Here is a 14,414-nt window from a genome sequence, read left to right as displayed (position 1 = left end):
AAAAAAATATTTTAAACGTCTCGCCTATCGGCTCGACGTTTAAAAGATTTGTTCTACCTACTCGTGGTTTAATATATATTTTCCCATACGCCGAGATATCCCTTTAGCATAATCCTAGCCGTGCGGTAAACATTTGCACGTGATCTTTCCTGCACTGTTTTCCGGCACGGGTTGATGGCCTACAGTTCTGGTGATTTTTTGATAAAAATCTTAAAAAAGGTGATTTCAATAATTAAATTGTGAGTCTCTGAATAGATATTAAACGACGTATGGGAAATATCTTACTGAACTTGCTCTGGGAAGAAAAATGGAAACCTCGGTCTTCAAAAAATCTCCGGCACTCGGCTACGCCTCGTGCCTACAATTATTTAAAGACCTCGGTTTCCATTTTTCTTTCCCAGAGCCGTTCAGTAATATATAATCCCGCACCGTAGACAGTGTTAACAATTGCTTCACGTGCAAAGAGAGAAAATTATCAGATGTCGTTTAACTGATTTGTTAAACGTCTAGACGGTATATAGGGCCTTGGTCTAGACGTTTAACAAACTGTTGAACGTCTAGTTGACATTTCGGCTAGTCTGAAATATGTCGTATTTTTTACATAAAATGTATTTTTTTAACTTTAAGCGCCCGAAAGATACCGGCGGTACGGGATAAAATCAATAAACCGCTCGAAGGTAGAAAAAATATTTTAAACGTCTCGCCTATCGGCTTGACGTTTAACAGATTTGTTCTACCTACTCGCGGTTTAACCCGGCAGGCGGTGGGCCTCCCGGCCACCTTCCGCGCGGTGGGGGGGGGCATTTTTTGCCCCCCCCCCGTATCTCCGAAACTACTGGACGGATCCGTAAAATTCAAACGGCATTCGATAGCCCTGTCAAATTTGTCGAAGGAAACCAAATTTCATTGACCTCGGGGTCACCGATGACGTCACAGGTCAGGTCAAAGATAAAATGTTTCACCGTTCACGGGGCTTCTAGGGAAAGCGCTATAACACCGAGTAAAACGCATTTTGTCGAAAATCAGGGATAGGGCGTCAGTTGTCTAGTACATATGTTGCTATTGAAAGTCACTGGTCATACCAGGTCAGGTCACAGGTCAGGTCACCAAAGGTCACCAAGGGTCACCACATGAACCCAACTTTACTAAGGTTGTGCGATGCATGTTTTATGGCCAGTTTTTCATTTCAAACTCAATGGTGTTGGTTATAAGACCATCAGGTACGGTTTAGGTCACTTTCTGGTGGAGGTCAGGTCAAGGTCAGGTCAAAAAAGGTCAAATTTCAAAGTTGATATTTTTGCATAAAATAGGTATTGATTCGATGCAGCTCGTCACGGGGAGTCTAATGGTGGTCTTTGTTTTGCGCTACGAGGTCTAGAATTGCTAAAAATTGAGTTTGAAATTTTGACGTCATCAATTTTGAACAGTTTTTTTCGCTATAACTTGGCCCAAAAAAGAGGTATCGATCTCAAATTTGGTATGTGGATAGAAGGTGGTAGGGACTATCACATATCTTCCGGTTTTTCGAAATTCAAAAAACTTGTTGGGTTTTTCGGCTATTATATTTAAAAAAAATTGGGGGGTCAAAATCCAAAACAAATCAAAAATCCGAGATAACAGTTTTGTAGCCCTCTAAATTCTACACCTTTTATGGCCAAAACATTGTTCTGTATCTCTAAAGCTGTAGGCCTGACAGCTCTTCTCGCGAAGCCTTTTTTTGGGTCGAAAATGGCGGAAATGACGTCACTCTGACGTCATTAGCGTCCAACCTGTCATAGCCTTTGGAAAAATTTTTGGTCACAATGTGCAATAGCTATTCACGGGAGGGTACTGAAAGTTTGGTGACGATCGGCGCAGCGGTTCTCGAGATATATCGAAAAAACTAAAGGGGGGGGGGGGCAAAAAAAAATCTCCCCACCGCCTGGAATGTTAATATATAATATACTATCTCGCGACACATCAGACAATGTTCTTTAGCGTTAAGTTAACATATATTTATGACATCACAATTGCATTAAAACCAGAAGGCAAGTAATATGCGTCATGTGGTTATTAGTCATACGCGTGCTAATCGATCTAAAAAAAACTTTCTATTCCGCCCGACACTCATTCATCCCCAACCACCCTCAACAGTCCACTCCCAGGTCCTTTTTCGTAGAGCATAGTTGAGAAGATGGCGTCGACGCCCATTCGCCCCCCCCCCCCCCCCCTTCCTTCCTCTACATCAGATATGTACAGCTCAGAAGAGGCTGCCGCAGTCCTGCGGCGTCACCGACAGCTGGCTGGTGTCCGAGCCGGCGTCAGCCAGGATCCGAGTGTACTCGTCCTGCACCGCCTGGTCCATGGTGGGCTCACGCGACAGGAACCAGGCGTACTCGAGAATGATGTCCCCCAGCGGTGTGCAGGTGTAAACCAGCGCCGAGGCGCTGTAGTCGGTGCGGATCACGTTGTAGGAGCCCTGGAAGCCCTCGTCGAAGAGCACGCTGAGCTCGGCGGGATGCGCCGGGTCCTCGGCGCGCGCTGTGCCCGTGATGGAGTCGATGACGCCATCCGGCTTCCTGCCGCGGTTCTCCAGGCGGACAGAACCGTCGGCCTGGAGGGTGTAGTTGGTCTGGACGCAGGTCTCGCCCACCTCGCCGATCAGAGGGTACCGCTGGATCTCGTACCAGTGACCCGCGTACTGCAAACATGACAGAGAGGCACACCAGCCCGTCAGAATGGCGCGTTGCAACCTATCGTCGAAACAGTAGCCTACGACTCATGTTAATGCAGTTGCGTCATGCTTGTCTCATTGATAGTTGGCATAACTGCTTCCGGCAAGACTATCGTCGGTTATTGGTTAGCAAACGTCACAACACATTTATATTCCTCTCTTCCCCGATTCTTTCTCTCCGTCTTCAGATCCAGATGCTTCTGGTTTGGGAAGGCCTTTCCACTAAAGAATAAAGCCAGTCATTCGGTCATGTTTACAAACCTGCACACCCTCACAAATCTAAACTAAACTGCCAGAACCATTGATGCTCATCCGATTCAATACACTTGGTCCCAGCTGCTGAGGAAGCTCTGCTCACCTGCGCTGCTTCGAACACCTCCAGGGAGGGGATGTCGGGACAGGCGGCCATCCCGGAGGCCACCAGGCCGCAGACGGTCAGCAGGGTGGACAGCATGGTGAACGTGAACCTGTTGGAGATGACGTGAGGAGTGCCTACGAGCAGCGCGGTAGATACGCACCTTTATAGGCGCACAGTGTCACGCCCAGACGCCAGATACGGGATTATATAAGGTGTTACAGATATCGCTGGGAAAGTTCACGGATGGCCACATCTGTACAGGGAATCAGTGTGTCGCCACCGAAGTTAAACACAGTGATGTGTGCCGGTGCCCTTCGAAATAGCACGAATCACAAACTGATTGGTGTTTTTTTCGTCGGTTAAGCGCTTAACTTTCAGCGTACATCGATAATGATCATTTCTTTGGCAATCCAAATTGAGGTCGGACAGCATTATACGGGATTTACCTATTTTGGTGAACTTAATTCGCGAGAAATTACCTTAACGAAAAGGTCTACCGTTTAGGTACCAGTGTAGGACATTTTAGGTACCAGTGTAGGACATATCCAAGTCATGATTTCATACCTTCAAGACACTGTGATCCAACCTACGCGAATTATAGTTTGCGTCGCAATTTTCCTTTGTGCGGCGTTTCGTCGGTTTGGACTTCTTGGACGACAGCGCGACACCATTCAGCCCATTGACCTCTCCATTAGCAGTGATTTGCTCGATATTTTGAGTTCTCAGGTCTGTACCGGCAAGCGGGCCGTACCACAATGGACACATTATTCAAATTTCACTTCAAAGACAGTGTGGAGCGACGGTGTCGGGACGGGCGCCGTCTGTCGTGGAATCCGATCCCAGAGGACTGTCTGGCCGCAAATACCTGTCGGCCCTGTGTGCGGGTCGCCTAACAGACGCCCATGTAGCCTTCCTCAGCCGGATGTGCCGTCCGCCAGTCGCTGGTGCGTTTGTGCGAGTCCTCCACCCCCGGCCCCCGTCCTGCTCCTGTCCCCGTGCGAATATATTAGTCGGATATCAACACGAGGCAGCAGCGGCTTACCGCGCCACGCACCGACGTACCTTTACATATAATACAAGTAGGCACATACATATAACGCGGCCAACACCATTGAGGAAAGGCCACTCGCAGCTGGCCTGTCATTGATCCAGCATGGGATGGTAGATCATGCATGGTTCGCGGAATGCTTCTTAGCTGTGTCGTAAAGTGGCGATTTGCTCCCCTCCTGGAGAAAATAGAGGAAAGATCAGCAACAAATAGTCTAAGCCGACCAGCATAAGCTACGAGTAATGGTGAAAAGCCGCCAAGGCGTGCGATGTGGAACATTACACGCATGATGCGATGAAAGAAAGCGCGCAACTTTCCTGAAGGTAGGTAATGGCATGGGTGGAGTGCAAAATATTGTGTCAAACGCACAGTGCGAACTAAGCAGCTTTTGTTTGTTTGGTGTCTTATCCTGGTGTTTAGTCTGAATTGCTAAGCTAAACGTGTGTTTGTATAATGATTAGGTATCATAATTCAGGGATAACAAATTTGAATGTTCACAGAGGCATATCGATATGAATTGTGCCTCGCTGCGCTGTCCAAGTGGCTCCTTATTCATTCATTCATTCATCCATTCATCCATCCATTCATTCATTCATTCTCATTCATTCATTCATTCATTTATTCATTTCCACATTTCAATGCCTTGATGGAAGCACTTGCGCAGTTTTTGGAAGTCTTTAACTGAGCATATAGAGCACAGTGACGTGACGTCGACGCGGAGGTCGGGGTCGGGGTCTTTAGGCTGAGGTCGAGATCAAGGACATCGCGCTGCACAATGGACGTCTGTGATCTCGTATTAATTACGTAGTTATTCTTATTCATGCATTTGTATTACGAGTATAACAGAGATGCAGCATTTATAACCGACATAAAATACATCCCATCTGAATGTATGCATCGCAATTTTGGCTATGGCGTCTCTCAGCTATCGTGTCTGAGCACGCCCGTATTTTCGCAGCAAGAGCAGTTTTGAATCGTTCAGTTACTATTATCAATGTCACGGCAATGAATAAAATATGAGATTTATGATGTGTGTGTGTGTGCGTGCGTGCCATTTTTTAGGTTATTCAAGCCGGCAAATATGAAGGTCGAGGACGTTTATATCAACAGTTCCTGGAATTGGCGTGCCATAACGCTTTGAATTTGCCAATCCTATACGTAAAGCTGCACGCCAGTTGGCGTTTTGTGATACCTGTATACGTAAATCATCGGTGGATAAGTATACCTATCCACGGATGATTTACGTAGGTACTTACCTATCTTGTACATACCTATAGGTACAGGAAACAGTGTCTTGTATGTACATCTGGCTAATTCCTTATCCGGAAATAATTCTGCAGTCGAAATGACTTACAGGTCAGGTCACTGACAAATCAGTGCACACATTCCCGTGCAGCCTTATGAAGTATATAAGGACAGAAAAGATGTTTGGTCTGTCAGGTGCCTTATGCATTGCGCTCACGATACACACACTCGGGGAGTCAGCGGCGGTTTCTGATGCCTCACACAAAAATAAGGGACGGGAAGATCTGCCCTTTGCCCACTGACAACGGTCCGGCAAAAGCTTGCAATTGGTCCACGTGATTTTCAGAAGGCAACGTTCCTGTTTTGGCAGAGCACATCCTTGATATGACTATCATATTGATAACCTTTGGTAGCGACTGTCACGCTGTCCACACACATCGACTGGGTTCGAGGACTTTTAATCGCTGGCCCACCACCTTACAACACTATGCAACAATAACGCTGCATTTCCGACAAGGTCTGAGCTGTAGAATGATGGTCCATTTGTAAATAAACCGCGCCAGGTGTGCGCGCCAGCGCTGCTGAGGCCAGCTGAAGTACCTATGGCTTACAGCGAACGAGTGGACGGGGTCACCTGTCATATCATTGCCAATGCATGCCAACGCCATCATTGCAGTGCTGCAACGTGTAATTATTGTTATTGTTTGATTGTTTTTGCTATTCAGCGTGTTTCCACAGTCTGATGAAATCTGGTCACTTGTGACCAATAAATGAAGCTTGTAATAATACTTTGTGCTTCTTGATTTGACAATGATTTTCCAGTGCCCTCTTGTGTCATGCAAAAGTTGCCTGCTTGTTATGTTGGCTGAAAGGTGTGTTGACTTTAACCTATAGGTAAAAGACGACGACTGGTGGTAACAACAAACATGATTGAATGATGCACTGGTACACTCGTAGGTACTCATAGGCTGATAGGCTTTTTGTGGAAATTTTAATTCAAACTTTCTTTACAATCGTGATCCTATAATACCTATAGAACAAGACTGATGATATTGCATTGCCGTCAAGGCCACCGCTGCGTGAATATTTTCCGCGCAACTGTATGACGAATATTGCATTTTTACAGCCAGTTTCACTGGAAATGTAATATTCATTTTCTTTATCTACACGGTACGGTGTAACATGAAATAGTGCCATGGATTGTAAATAATGTCTTCATTATTTCCAGGCGACACGAAAGCATGCCAAAGTTTCATTAATGCCGCAATGAATTTTATTTAAGTGGTTTCACAGAAACATCGCCAATAAACATTTAACACCGATATGGTTATGAATACATATAACTATGTGGTTGCACACACAACTACAGTGGCAGGATATAACAACAACAGCATGGAATATATGAATTATCACTTATCACGATTGACACCAAGTACTCCGTAGTTCGCACTACTAAACCACACAGTACACACTACATACACATGATTGGTATGCATACCTAAAAGTGTTGCATTAAACCGTGCACACATCGCAAAGTTATGTGTATTTCAATAAAAGGATGCAGCAATTGTTGACTAAACACCCACTAGGTTACTAAAGCTAGCATCTGAACCCTGAAACAGAAAACTCCGATGAGAAAGCAGACACGACTTGAATCACAACCACATTCTCACAATAAGTAATGTGGCGTTGGCGTATGAAATTCACAGCTACATAGGGCGAATGGGTTTGAGGCGTTGTTATGGAGGCGCGTTTATTTTTTAGGCTTTAAAACAACGAAGATTCTATTCGCTTTTTTACTTTTCTCACATTATTACCCATGCGTGCTGGAAATCGACACAGCTTTACATACTGTGATAAACGAGACTACCATTTAAATAAGCCTGTTCTTTGCCTATCTTGCTAAATTCATCTGAATAGTTGCAAAGATGTACAACACGTTTCACGCTCTTGCTTTAATAAATAAGAGCCGTTCAGTTTTGTCTTTGCTTTTGCTTTATTTGCCATCTAGGCCCAAGACTTGATGATGGCCAACAGGCACTTGCGGTAGTCACCCGAAGTGTCATCAGCCACCGCCGCCGCCAGGCTCTTTCCGTAGTTGAGCTGGTACTTCTCCTTGACATTCTCCAGATCGATCTCGGACCGCGATACCAGGATCCTAATGAGGGCTCCGTCATCGGTACCCAGCCCGCGCATCGCCCGGTACAACTTCTCGGCAAAGTAAGCCGGCTGGTCAGAGATGCACTGCACCATCGTTAGCAGGCCTGTCTTCATGTCACCGCTGAACTCGGACCGGATCGCCTTCTCGATGCTGTTGGCCTTGGCGCTCACCTGCGGATAGATCTCGAACACCCTGCGCAGCAGCGCGCAGCCTGTCTCGCAGAAGATGCGCACGAACACGGCGGCGTCCTTGCCGCGTCGCGCCTCTCCGGCCGCGTGCAGCTCGACGGCCAGTTCGCGGGCGCGGTTTTCTCCCACCAGCTCGTCTTCGTTGCGACCCAGCTGGACGAGCCCGAGGATCAGCTGCCTGAAGTCGCCGCTCAGCTCCGACCGAAGCTCGGCCTCCAGAGAGCGGCCGTGCATTCTCTGGTAGGCCTTGACCACGTTCTGTACCTCTGCCTGCGAACGGCCGCAGAAGATCTCGATGAGAGTTTTCTCGTCCGTGCCCAGACCCTTCATGGCTCGGCGTGTCCAGCTGGCCAGGAACTGGTTCTCCCACTGCATGAGGGCCAGCAGGGTGGCCTGCAGATTCGCAGAGGTCTCACGCCGCAGCGCCGCATCGAGGTTCTCATCAAACTGGACATTATATACGTCCTCGAGGTACTTTCTCTCTTCGACGGTGTATTTGGTGAGGATGCTGATCACGACGGCCATGTTAACGGGTTTCTGCAGTGCGCGATGCAGCTTCTTGGCCTGGCCGGTGGCTGCTTCCTCGTCAAAGTCCTTGTGTGGCTTGATAGTCCCACGTGGCGTTGTGATAAGCGGCTTGGCATTGTTCGAGCTCCTTTGTTTGACTTTGCTACGTCCAGGCATTGTGCCTTCAGACATTGACACTATGGAGAAAGTAATTGGTTTCTAATGGACAGTCATGTGCCGTGGATGTTTCTGTAACACTTAGTCATAATATTTTGTAGTTGGTGTTGAAGGCTAAATTATTGGCTCAGTTTCAGCACATCAAGACGTTGTAGGACCACAAAAGCAGCCAGCCACGTTTTTACGTAAGTCAGTGCTGCTCTCCTCCACACCTGAGTGACAAAATATCTTGGTGATAATTGGTTGGCACAAACACCACTGTATATCCTTTTCGCACCATTGCTACACTGTATGCTGCTCGATGTCACCAGTCACCAACTAATGTCACTGGGAACCCCGCCACTCAAAGATGGAAGACTCGGACTGTGCGCACCCGCTCGGCAGCACAGGTAACCGATGCACTGACCCAGGCGTCGACCTCAGTCCAGCCCTTGGCTCCCAAGTCCCAATCAACGTCTGTTGTTAGCAACATGGGCTGCCCATCCCCACCCCACCTCCCCTGACCCCTAACACAGCTGAACCGGACCAGCAGCCGCCCGGAAACACATTAGGCAACGGTAGCGTGTGCGAAGGCCAGTGCAGGAATAGGCGTAATAGTTTAATCACTATAGCCAGCCCGTGCATGTATGCATGGATAATTATTGAAATGCAGCAATGACCGGCCTACAACCGTTTATCGTAAAAACGTTAATAAATCATGCACCGTAAGCGATAGCTTAGGTATTGTTAAATAAAATTGCACCCATGGATGGCTCAGCGTATCGCTATATTCCCATCCTCAAACGTACAACAAAAGTAAGCAAGCCGAACAATTACAACATAACAATTGCAATGACAACAAGAATAATTCCCTAGAACAATTAAAGGAGCTCTTGAGCATTTTGTAGGAGCTCTTGAGGAAGCAAAGATGGCGATGAACAACAGCGGCTCCCACAAGTCCCTTCGTCAACCGGCTAGTAAAACCATCAACATTTCAACGGCGTCATTGTTATATGGAGGTCATAATCCTACAATAATGATAATAATACTAAAAATAGGTACATTGTGCTTACCTGCCTTTTGTTATCAAATTAATCGGGGTACGATTGGTACGAATATAGGTAATTGTTTGAACTTGCATGAGTTTTACTAACGGCTACGTTTTGGGAACAATGGAGTTTTTGTATTATCTTGAATAAAGTGTACCTAATTTGAATTTCTTGTGACATTTACAATGCATAAGTATTTTATAAATAAATAGGTTTCTTTGAAGTGGCGAAATACGTATATGATTATTTACTAGCCTACTGGTAAGCAAAAAAAAAACTATAGTCTATAATCACCTGAAGAAACACAACACATTTAGAAATTCCTGCCATTTTCATTTCACTTATTGCACTTCTGCCCGACGCTACGTTTCTTCGCGTATGTTCATCGAGCGTCAGGTGTTTGTCAGTGTAACTTCATCGGTAATAACAGGTTTGAAGTCGCTAAGGCTCAGAGCCTTGCCTGCACTCAGCTATTCCGAAGGTTGCGTTACAACTGCTCGTCACTAATGCGTTTCGTCCAGCGTACCGATTGGTGGCACGCTTCCCTATGTAAGTACAGCCCACCGCTAAAGTAATGTAGGGTTTTACCAATCTCAACGGTTGGTTTTGACTGGCGATTCTTTAATGCGGAGTGATCGAAAAGAAGATGTCAATAGCTAAAGTTGCAGCTGCAAGGGTGACGATACATATAAGCTACATTCAAAGTTTCATTGTAGTCTGGTTAATCGTTCCTAAGCTTCAGAAGCAGAACATACCCATGACTGAAACCGCACATTACTTCTGCTGTGGACTGTACCACGCCGAAAAGGTGCTCACTCTGTGCGATTGATAGGGGGCGCCCAGCGGCGTTCCCTGCTGGTGCACGTTCACGGTCGCGGTTGAAGAGGTATCGCTCACTGTTGCCGCACACGCCAATCACGACAGGGGTCAATGTATGTATGTATGTATGTAGTATGTACAGAGACATGTCACGGAATAGCGGGGCGGGTGCCGCTGGCGGGCTCCCAGTCGAATCAATGGCATTGCTTGGAGACGGTGACACCACACACAGCTGCGGCCGGGCCCCAAACACTGAAACGAAACCGATCGGGGCCGCTGCTGTCTGCCTACGCCCTTGTGGCGCTCAATGCGCATCGTTGTGGCACCACCTATGCATGTAGCTTTGTACACTACATAGCTTTACTGTGGCGGCAGATCCGGAGACGGTCTCAGAATACTCACATACTTTTCCAAATTTCTTCAGTTTTATGACTCGCAACTGACTCCGACGCACTCAGTTGTGCATGTGCAGTATGCAATCTATTGGCTGCGTTTTTGTCTTTTCGGCGGGATACCTGCTCGGCCACCTACTCTGCTTGGCACTCATTTGTGCAATACGAGTGACTTCGCATTGATCGTGCTGTATCGACAAAAAGACTGGGTCGTTCAACTCAGGCCTTATTCCATACCCCGACTTATACTTTGCAGCCCCATGCTAAAAAGCTGCCCAAAAAGCTGCCCGAGAATCCCACGCATTGCTTTTTGCGGCAAATGGCGTGTATCCCTAGAGCTCCGGGGTTTAGACTATGCTCCCAGACAAGGGATCACTGCTCTCTGTTCTGGCCATTAGCTATCAGACGCCGGGCCAGACACACAGACGTCTGGGCGTCTAGACACTGGGCTGATTTGGTTGGTTTGTCTGATTTAGTTGTAGGTATCGTAAGTGTTTTGTTTTGGAAGTATAGCATTAAAACGTAGTCTACTATGTGTTTTTTGTTGGTTTTGATAATTTTTGGGCATTTGCCTCTTCCGCATCGTCTGAAATATCAAATATATATATCATTTTGCCTTCAACTTTGCGATATAAAAAAACGCTTTATTAAAATTGCACGGTTACACAATCGCATAAGGAAGCAAAATCCGAGTTTTTTTTATAGAATAGCCCTTACTTGGAGTCCCCACCTCTCTCTCTCTCTCTCTCTCTCTCTCTCTCTCTCTCTCTCTCTCTCTCTCTCTCTCTCTCTCTCTCTCTCTCTTCTCTCTCTCTCTCTCTCTCTCTCTCTCTCTCTCTCTCTCTCTCTCTCTCTCTCTCTCCTCCGCAGCGTCCGCCTTCCAATATCTCATTTCCCTTTCAATGGTACGGCTCAACAATCAACATGGCCAAACGTTCCTTGAACGTTGCGACAGCATCGGATAGCTAGTACACGGCTTATTATGTAGACAGACAAGTCTTTGAATCGGCAAGCTGTTTGCATTAAATTAAACCTATTTTTCTTCCTTAATTAATGACATAAACACGGCATCATTGATGCAGTCACTTCACTTTCTCCACGCATAAAATGTGAAAATTATCAGGTGGTTAGGGTCTGTATGTACCTAATTTAACCCGGCAGGCGGTGGGCCTCCCGGCCACCTTCCGCGCAGTGGGGGGGGGGGCATTTTTTGCCCCCCCCCCCACTGCGCGGAATCCGGAATCTCCGAAACTACTGGACGGATCCGGAAAATTCAAACGGCGTTCGATAGCCCTATCAAATTTGTTGAGGAAAATCAAATTTCATTGACCTCGGGGTCACCGATGACGTCACAGGTCAGGTCAAAGATAAAATGTTTCACCGTTCACGGGGCTTCTAGGGAAAGCGCTATAACACCGAGTAAAACGCATTTTGTCGAAAATCAGCGATAGGGCGTCAGTTGTCTAGTACATATGTTGCTATTAAAAGTCACTGGTCATACCAGGTCAGGTCACAGGTCAGGTCACCAAAGGTCACCAAGGGTCACCACATGAACCCAACTTTATTAAGGGTGTGCGATGCATGTTTTATGGCCAGTTTTTCATTTCAAACTCAATGGTGTTGGTTATAAGACCATCAGGTACGGTTTAGGTCACTTTCTGGTGGAGGTCAGGTCAAGGTCAGGTCAAAAAAGGTCAAATTTCAAAGTTAATATTTTTGCATAAGATGGGTATTGATTCGATGCAGCTCGTCACGGGGAGTCTAATGGTGGTCTTTGTTTTGCGCTACGAGGTCTAGAATTGCTCAAAATTGAGTTTGAAAGTTTGACGTCATCAATTTTGAACAGTTTTTTCGCTATAGCTTGGCCAAAAAAAGAGGTATCGATCTCAAATTTGGTATGTAGATAGAACGTGGTAGGGACTATCACATTTATTCCGTTTTTTTCGAAATTCAAAAACTTTTTGGATTTTTCGTTTTTTATATTCAAAAAATCTATTTTTTATTTTTGAAGGTCAAAATCCAAAAATTTCAAAAATCCGAGATAACAGTTTTGTAGCCCTCCTAATTTTACACCTCTTATGTTTGAAACATTTTTCTGTATCTCTAAAGCTGTAGGCCTGACAGCTCTTCCCGCGAAACCTTTTTTTGGGTCGAAAATGGCAAAAATGACGTCACTCTGACGTCATTAGCGGCCAACCTATCATAGCCTTTGGAAAAATTTTTGGTCACCATGTGCGCTAGCTACTCCCGGGAGGGTACTGAAAGTTTGGTGACGATCGGCGCAGCGGTTCTCGAGATATATCGAAAAAACTAAAGGGGGGCAAAAAATGCACCCCCACCGCCTGCAAGGTTAAATTAAGTATATTATGTACTCTATGATTAACTGTAATGGTTTAGCTAATTATAGTTTATAGGTACTTTTTAGTTTTGGAATTGCGTTTACGCAATTGAACTGCTTTAACCAGATTTTGATAAAACCTTGATTGTTTACGCTGCCCAGTTTTGATGTTTCATCGCTGCCAAACAGTTAAAGGGTATGACCCGGACACATCAATAGCACTGCTTGTCGATTAGGGAAAAAGTCTCGGTATCATACCTATATCGTAATATGAAGTGCGAATATCCAGCATGGTACTTGACACTTGACCAAAGAGTGCAGTCCTTTGTTATTTGTCCTTTTAGAAAAGAAAAGACAATCGTTTTCTTCGAAGGCTTAAATGAGAAAGCTTGATATAAAATTTATGGCAGCCTCAGGCACCATGACTGATGACAAGTAGTCTACTTACTGCACTTGCATTCCATTTCATCGCCCAACTGTTGCATGTTCTTTGGTGAGCTTGCATTCGGCCGACTTCTTTGTTTTGACCCTACGACTATATATATATATATATATATATATATATATATATATATATATATATATATATATATATATATATATATATACGGCCTTGGTTTTGACGCTAGCCCTTGGCAAACTGACAGATGATAATAATAATAAAAACAGATCAGTGCGCTCCGCTCATCTATCGCCTGTGAGTGCTGTGTACCGACTGGTGAGCCGGTATGATCGTATGTCAGCCGCCTGGTAAACAGACGGTATTGCTGTCCCCCGTCTCCTCTGAGCCCGCCCGCGAGCTCCTTGTGCCGGTCCGCCGCCGTGGTTAGCGCCCCAGGGCAGCCAGCCGGGCAGTCTTATTACCAATCGCGCCAGCACTCAGCATGTACTCGAGACGTACTCCGCCGTCTTCGAGAGCCCTCCGCGGCCGCCATATAGCTTCGAAGAAGGATGCCGACTGAAATTGAAATCCTGTTTGAAGCTGGAGGTAACATGAACGCAAGGGTTTCTCAATGGTGCTTCCGTACTGAGAATCTTGTTCGTGTCCCGCCATCGATGTTTCTTTTTTTAAAATGGACAATGGGGATGTAGATCCTGTCTGATCACTGATTATTATGCTTGTGCTCAGTTCAGTCTTGTTGTTTTGTTGGGGCTATACATACGTATCTTAGTTGTTTGATTACGCAAACATGAAGGACGTCTTGCCACCTAATTAACCAGCGCCCCAGTGGCGGTCTCAGCTAACTTCGCCCTAGTGGGGGGGGGGGGGGGCATATGTTACCACCCACCTCTAACTCAAAAACTAAGAGGGCTAGAAAAAAGACGCGGTAAAAAGCAGTCGATAGCTCTCAATGCGTACGTTTGAAAGTATTTCGGTCATTTTTCATCTTAGAGCAATATTGGGGTCACCAGAGGTCATCAAAGGTCAAAATTTGCCAA

At 46.0% G+C, this 14,414-nt stretch overlaps 2 protein-coding genes across 2 annotated transcripts; both read right to left on the bottom strand.

Annotated features, from left to right (window-relative positions):
• Nucleotides 1-2,217: 2,217 nt before the first annotated feature.
• Nucleotides 2,218-3,217, bottom strand: LOC122379183 (apolipoprotein D-like). Its single transcript, XM_043361155.1, has 2 exons — nucleotides 3,072-3,217; nucleotides 2,218-2,680 (listed from the first exon to the last, which is right to left on the bottom strand). The coding sequence occupies exons 1-2, from the start codon at nucleotides 3,165-3,167 to the stop codon at nucleotides 2,240-2,242; spliced, it is 537 nt and encodes a 178-aa protein (XP_043217090.1). The 5' UTR covers nucleotides 3,168-3,217; the 3' UTR covers nucleotides 2,218-2,239.
• Nucleotides 3,218-7,371: 4,154 nt separating this feature from the next.
• LOC122379217 (annexin A13-like) lies at nucleotides 7,372-8,397 on the bottom strand. Its single transcript, XM_043361224.1, has one exon. The coding sequence runs from the start codon at nucleotides 8,395-8,397 to the stop codon at nucleotides 7,372-7,374; it is 1,026 nt and encodes a 341-aa protein (XP_043217159.1).
• Between the last annotated feature and the right edge of the window lie 6,017 nt (nucleotides 8,398-14,414).

Source organism: Amphibalanus amphitrite, unplaced genomic scaffold (assembly GCF_019059575.1).
Source record: "Amphibalanus amphitrite isolate SeventyFive unplaced genomic scaffold, NRLGWU_Aamphi_draft 000073F_arrow, whole genome shotgun sequence".
NCBI lineage: Eukaryota > Metazoa > Arthropoda > Thecostraca > Balanomorpha > Balanidae > Amphibalanus > Amphibalanus amphitrite.
This window is presented reverse-complemented; position numbering and strand designations above follow the sequence as displayed.

Bases quoted from the DNA above. Each gene is read 5' to 3' on its own strand.
- LOC122379183 (XM_043361155.1), bottom strand. From the start codon at position 3,167: ATGCTGTCCACCCTGCTGACCGTCTGCGGCCTGGTGGCCTCCGGGATG. The intron at 2,681-3,071 runs GTGAGCAGAGCT...TCATGTTTGCAG, and splicing joins AGGTGTTCGAAGCAGCGCAG to TACGCGGGTCACTGGTACGA.
- LOC122379217 (XM_043361224.1), bottom strand. From the start codon at position 8,397: ATGCCTGGACGTAGCAAAGTCAAACAAAGGAGCTCGAACAATGCCAAG.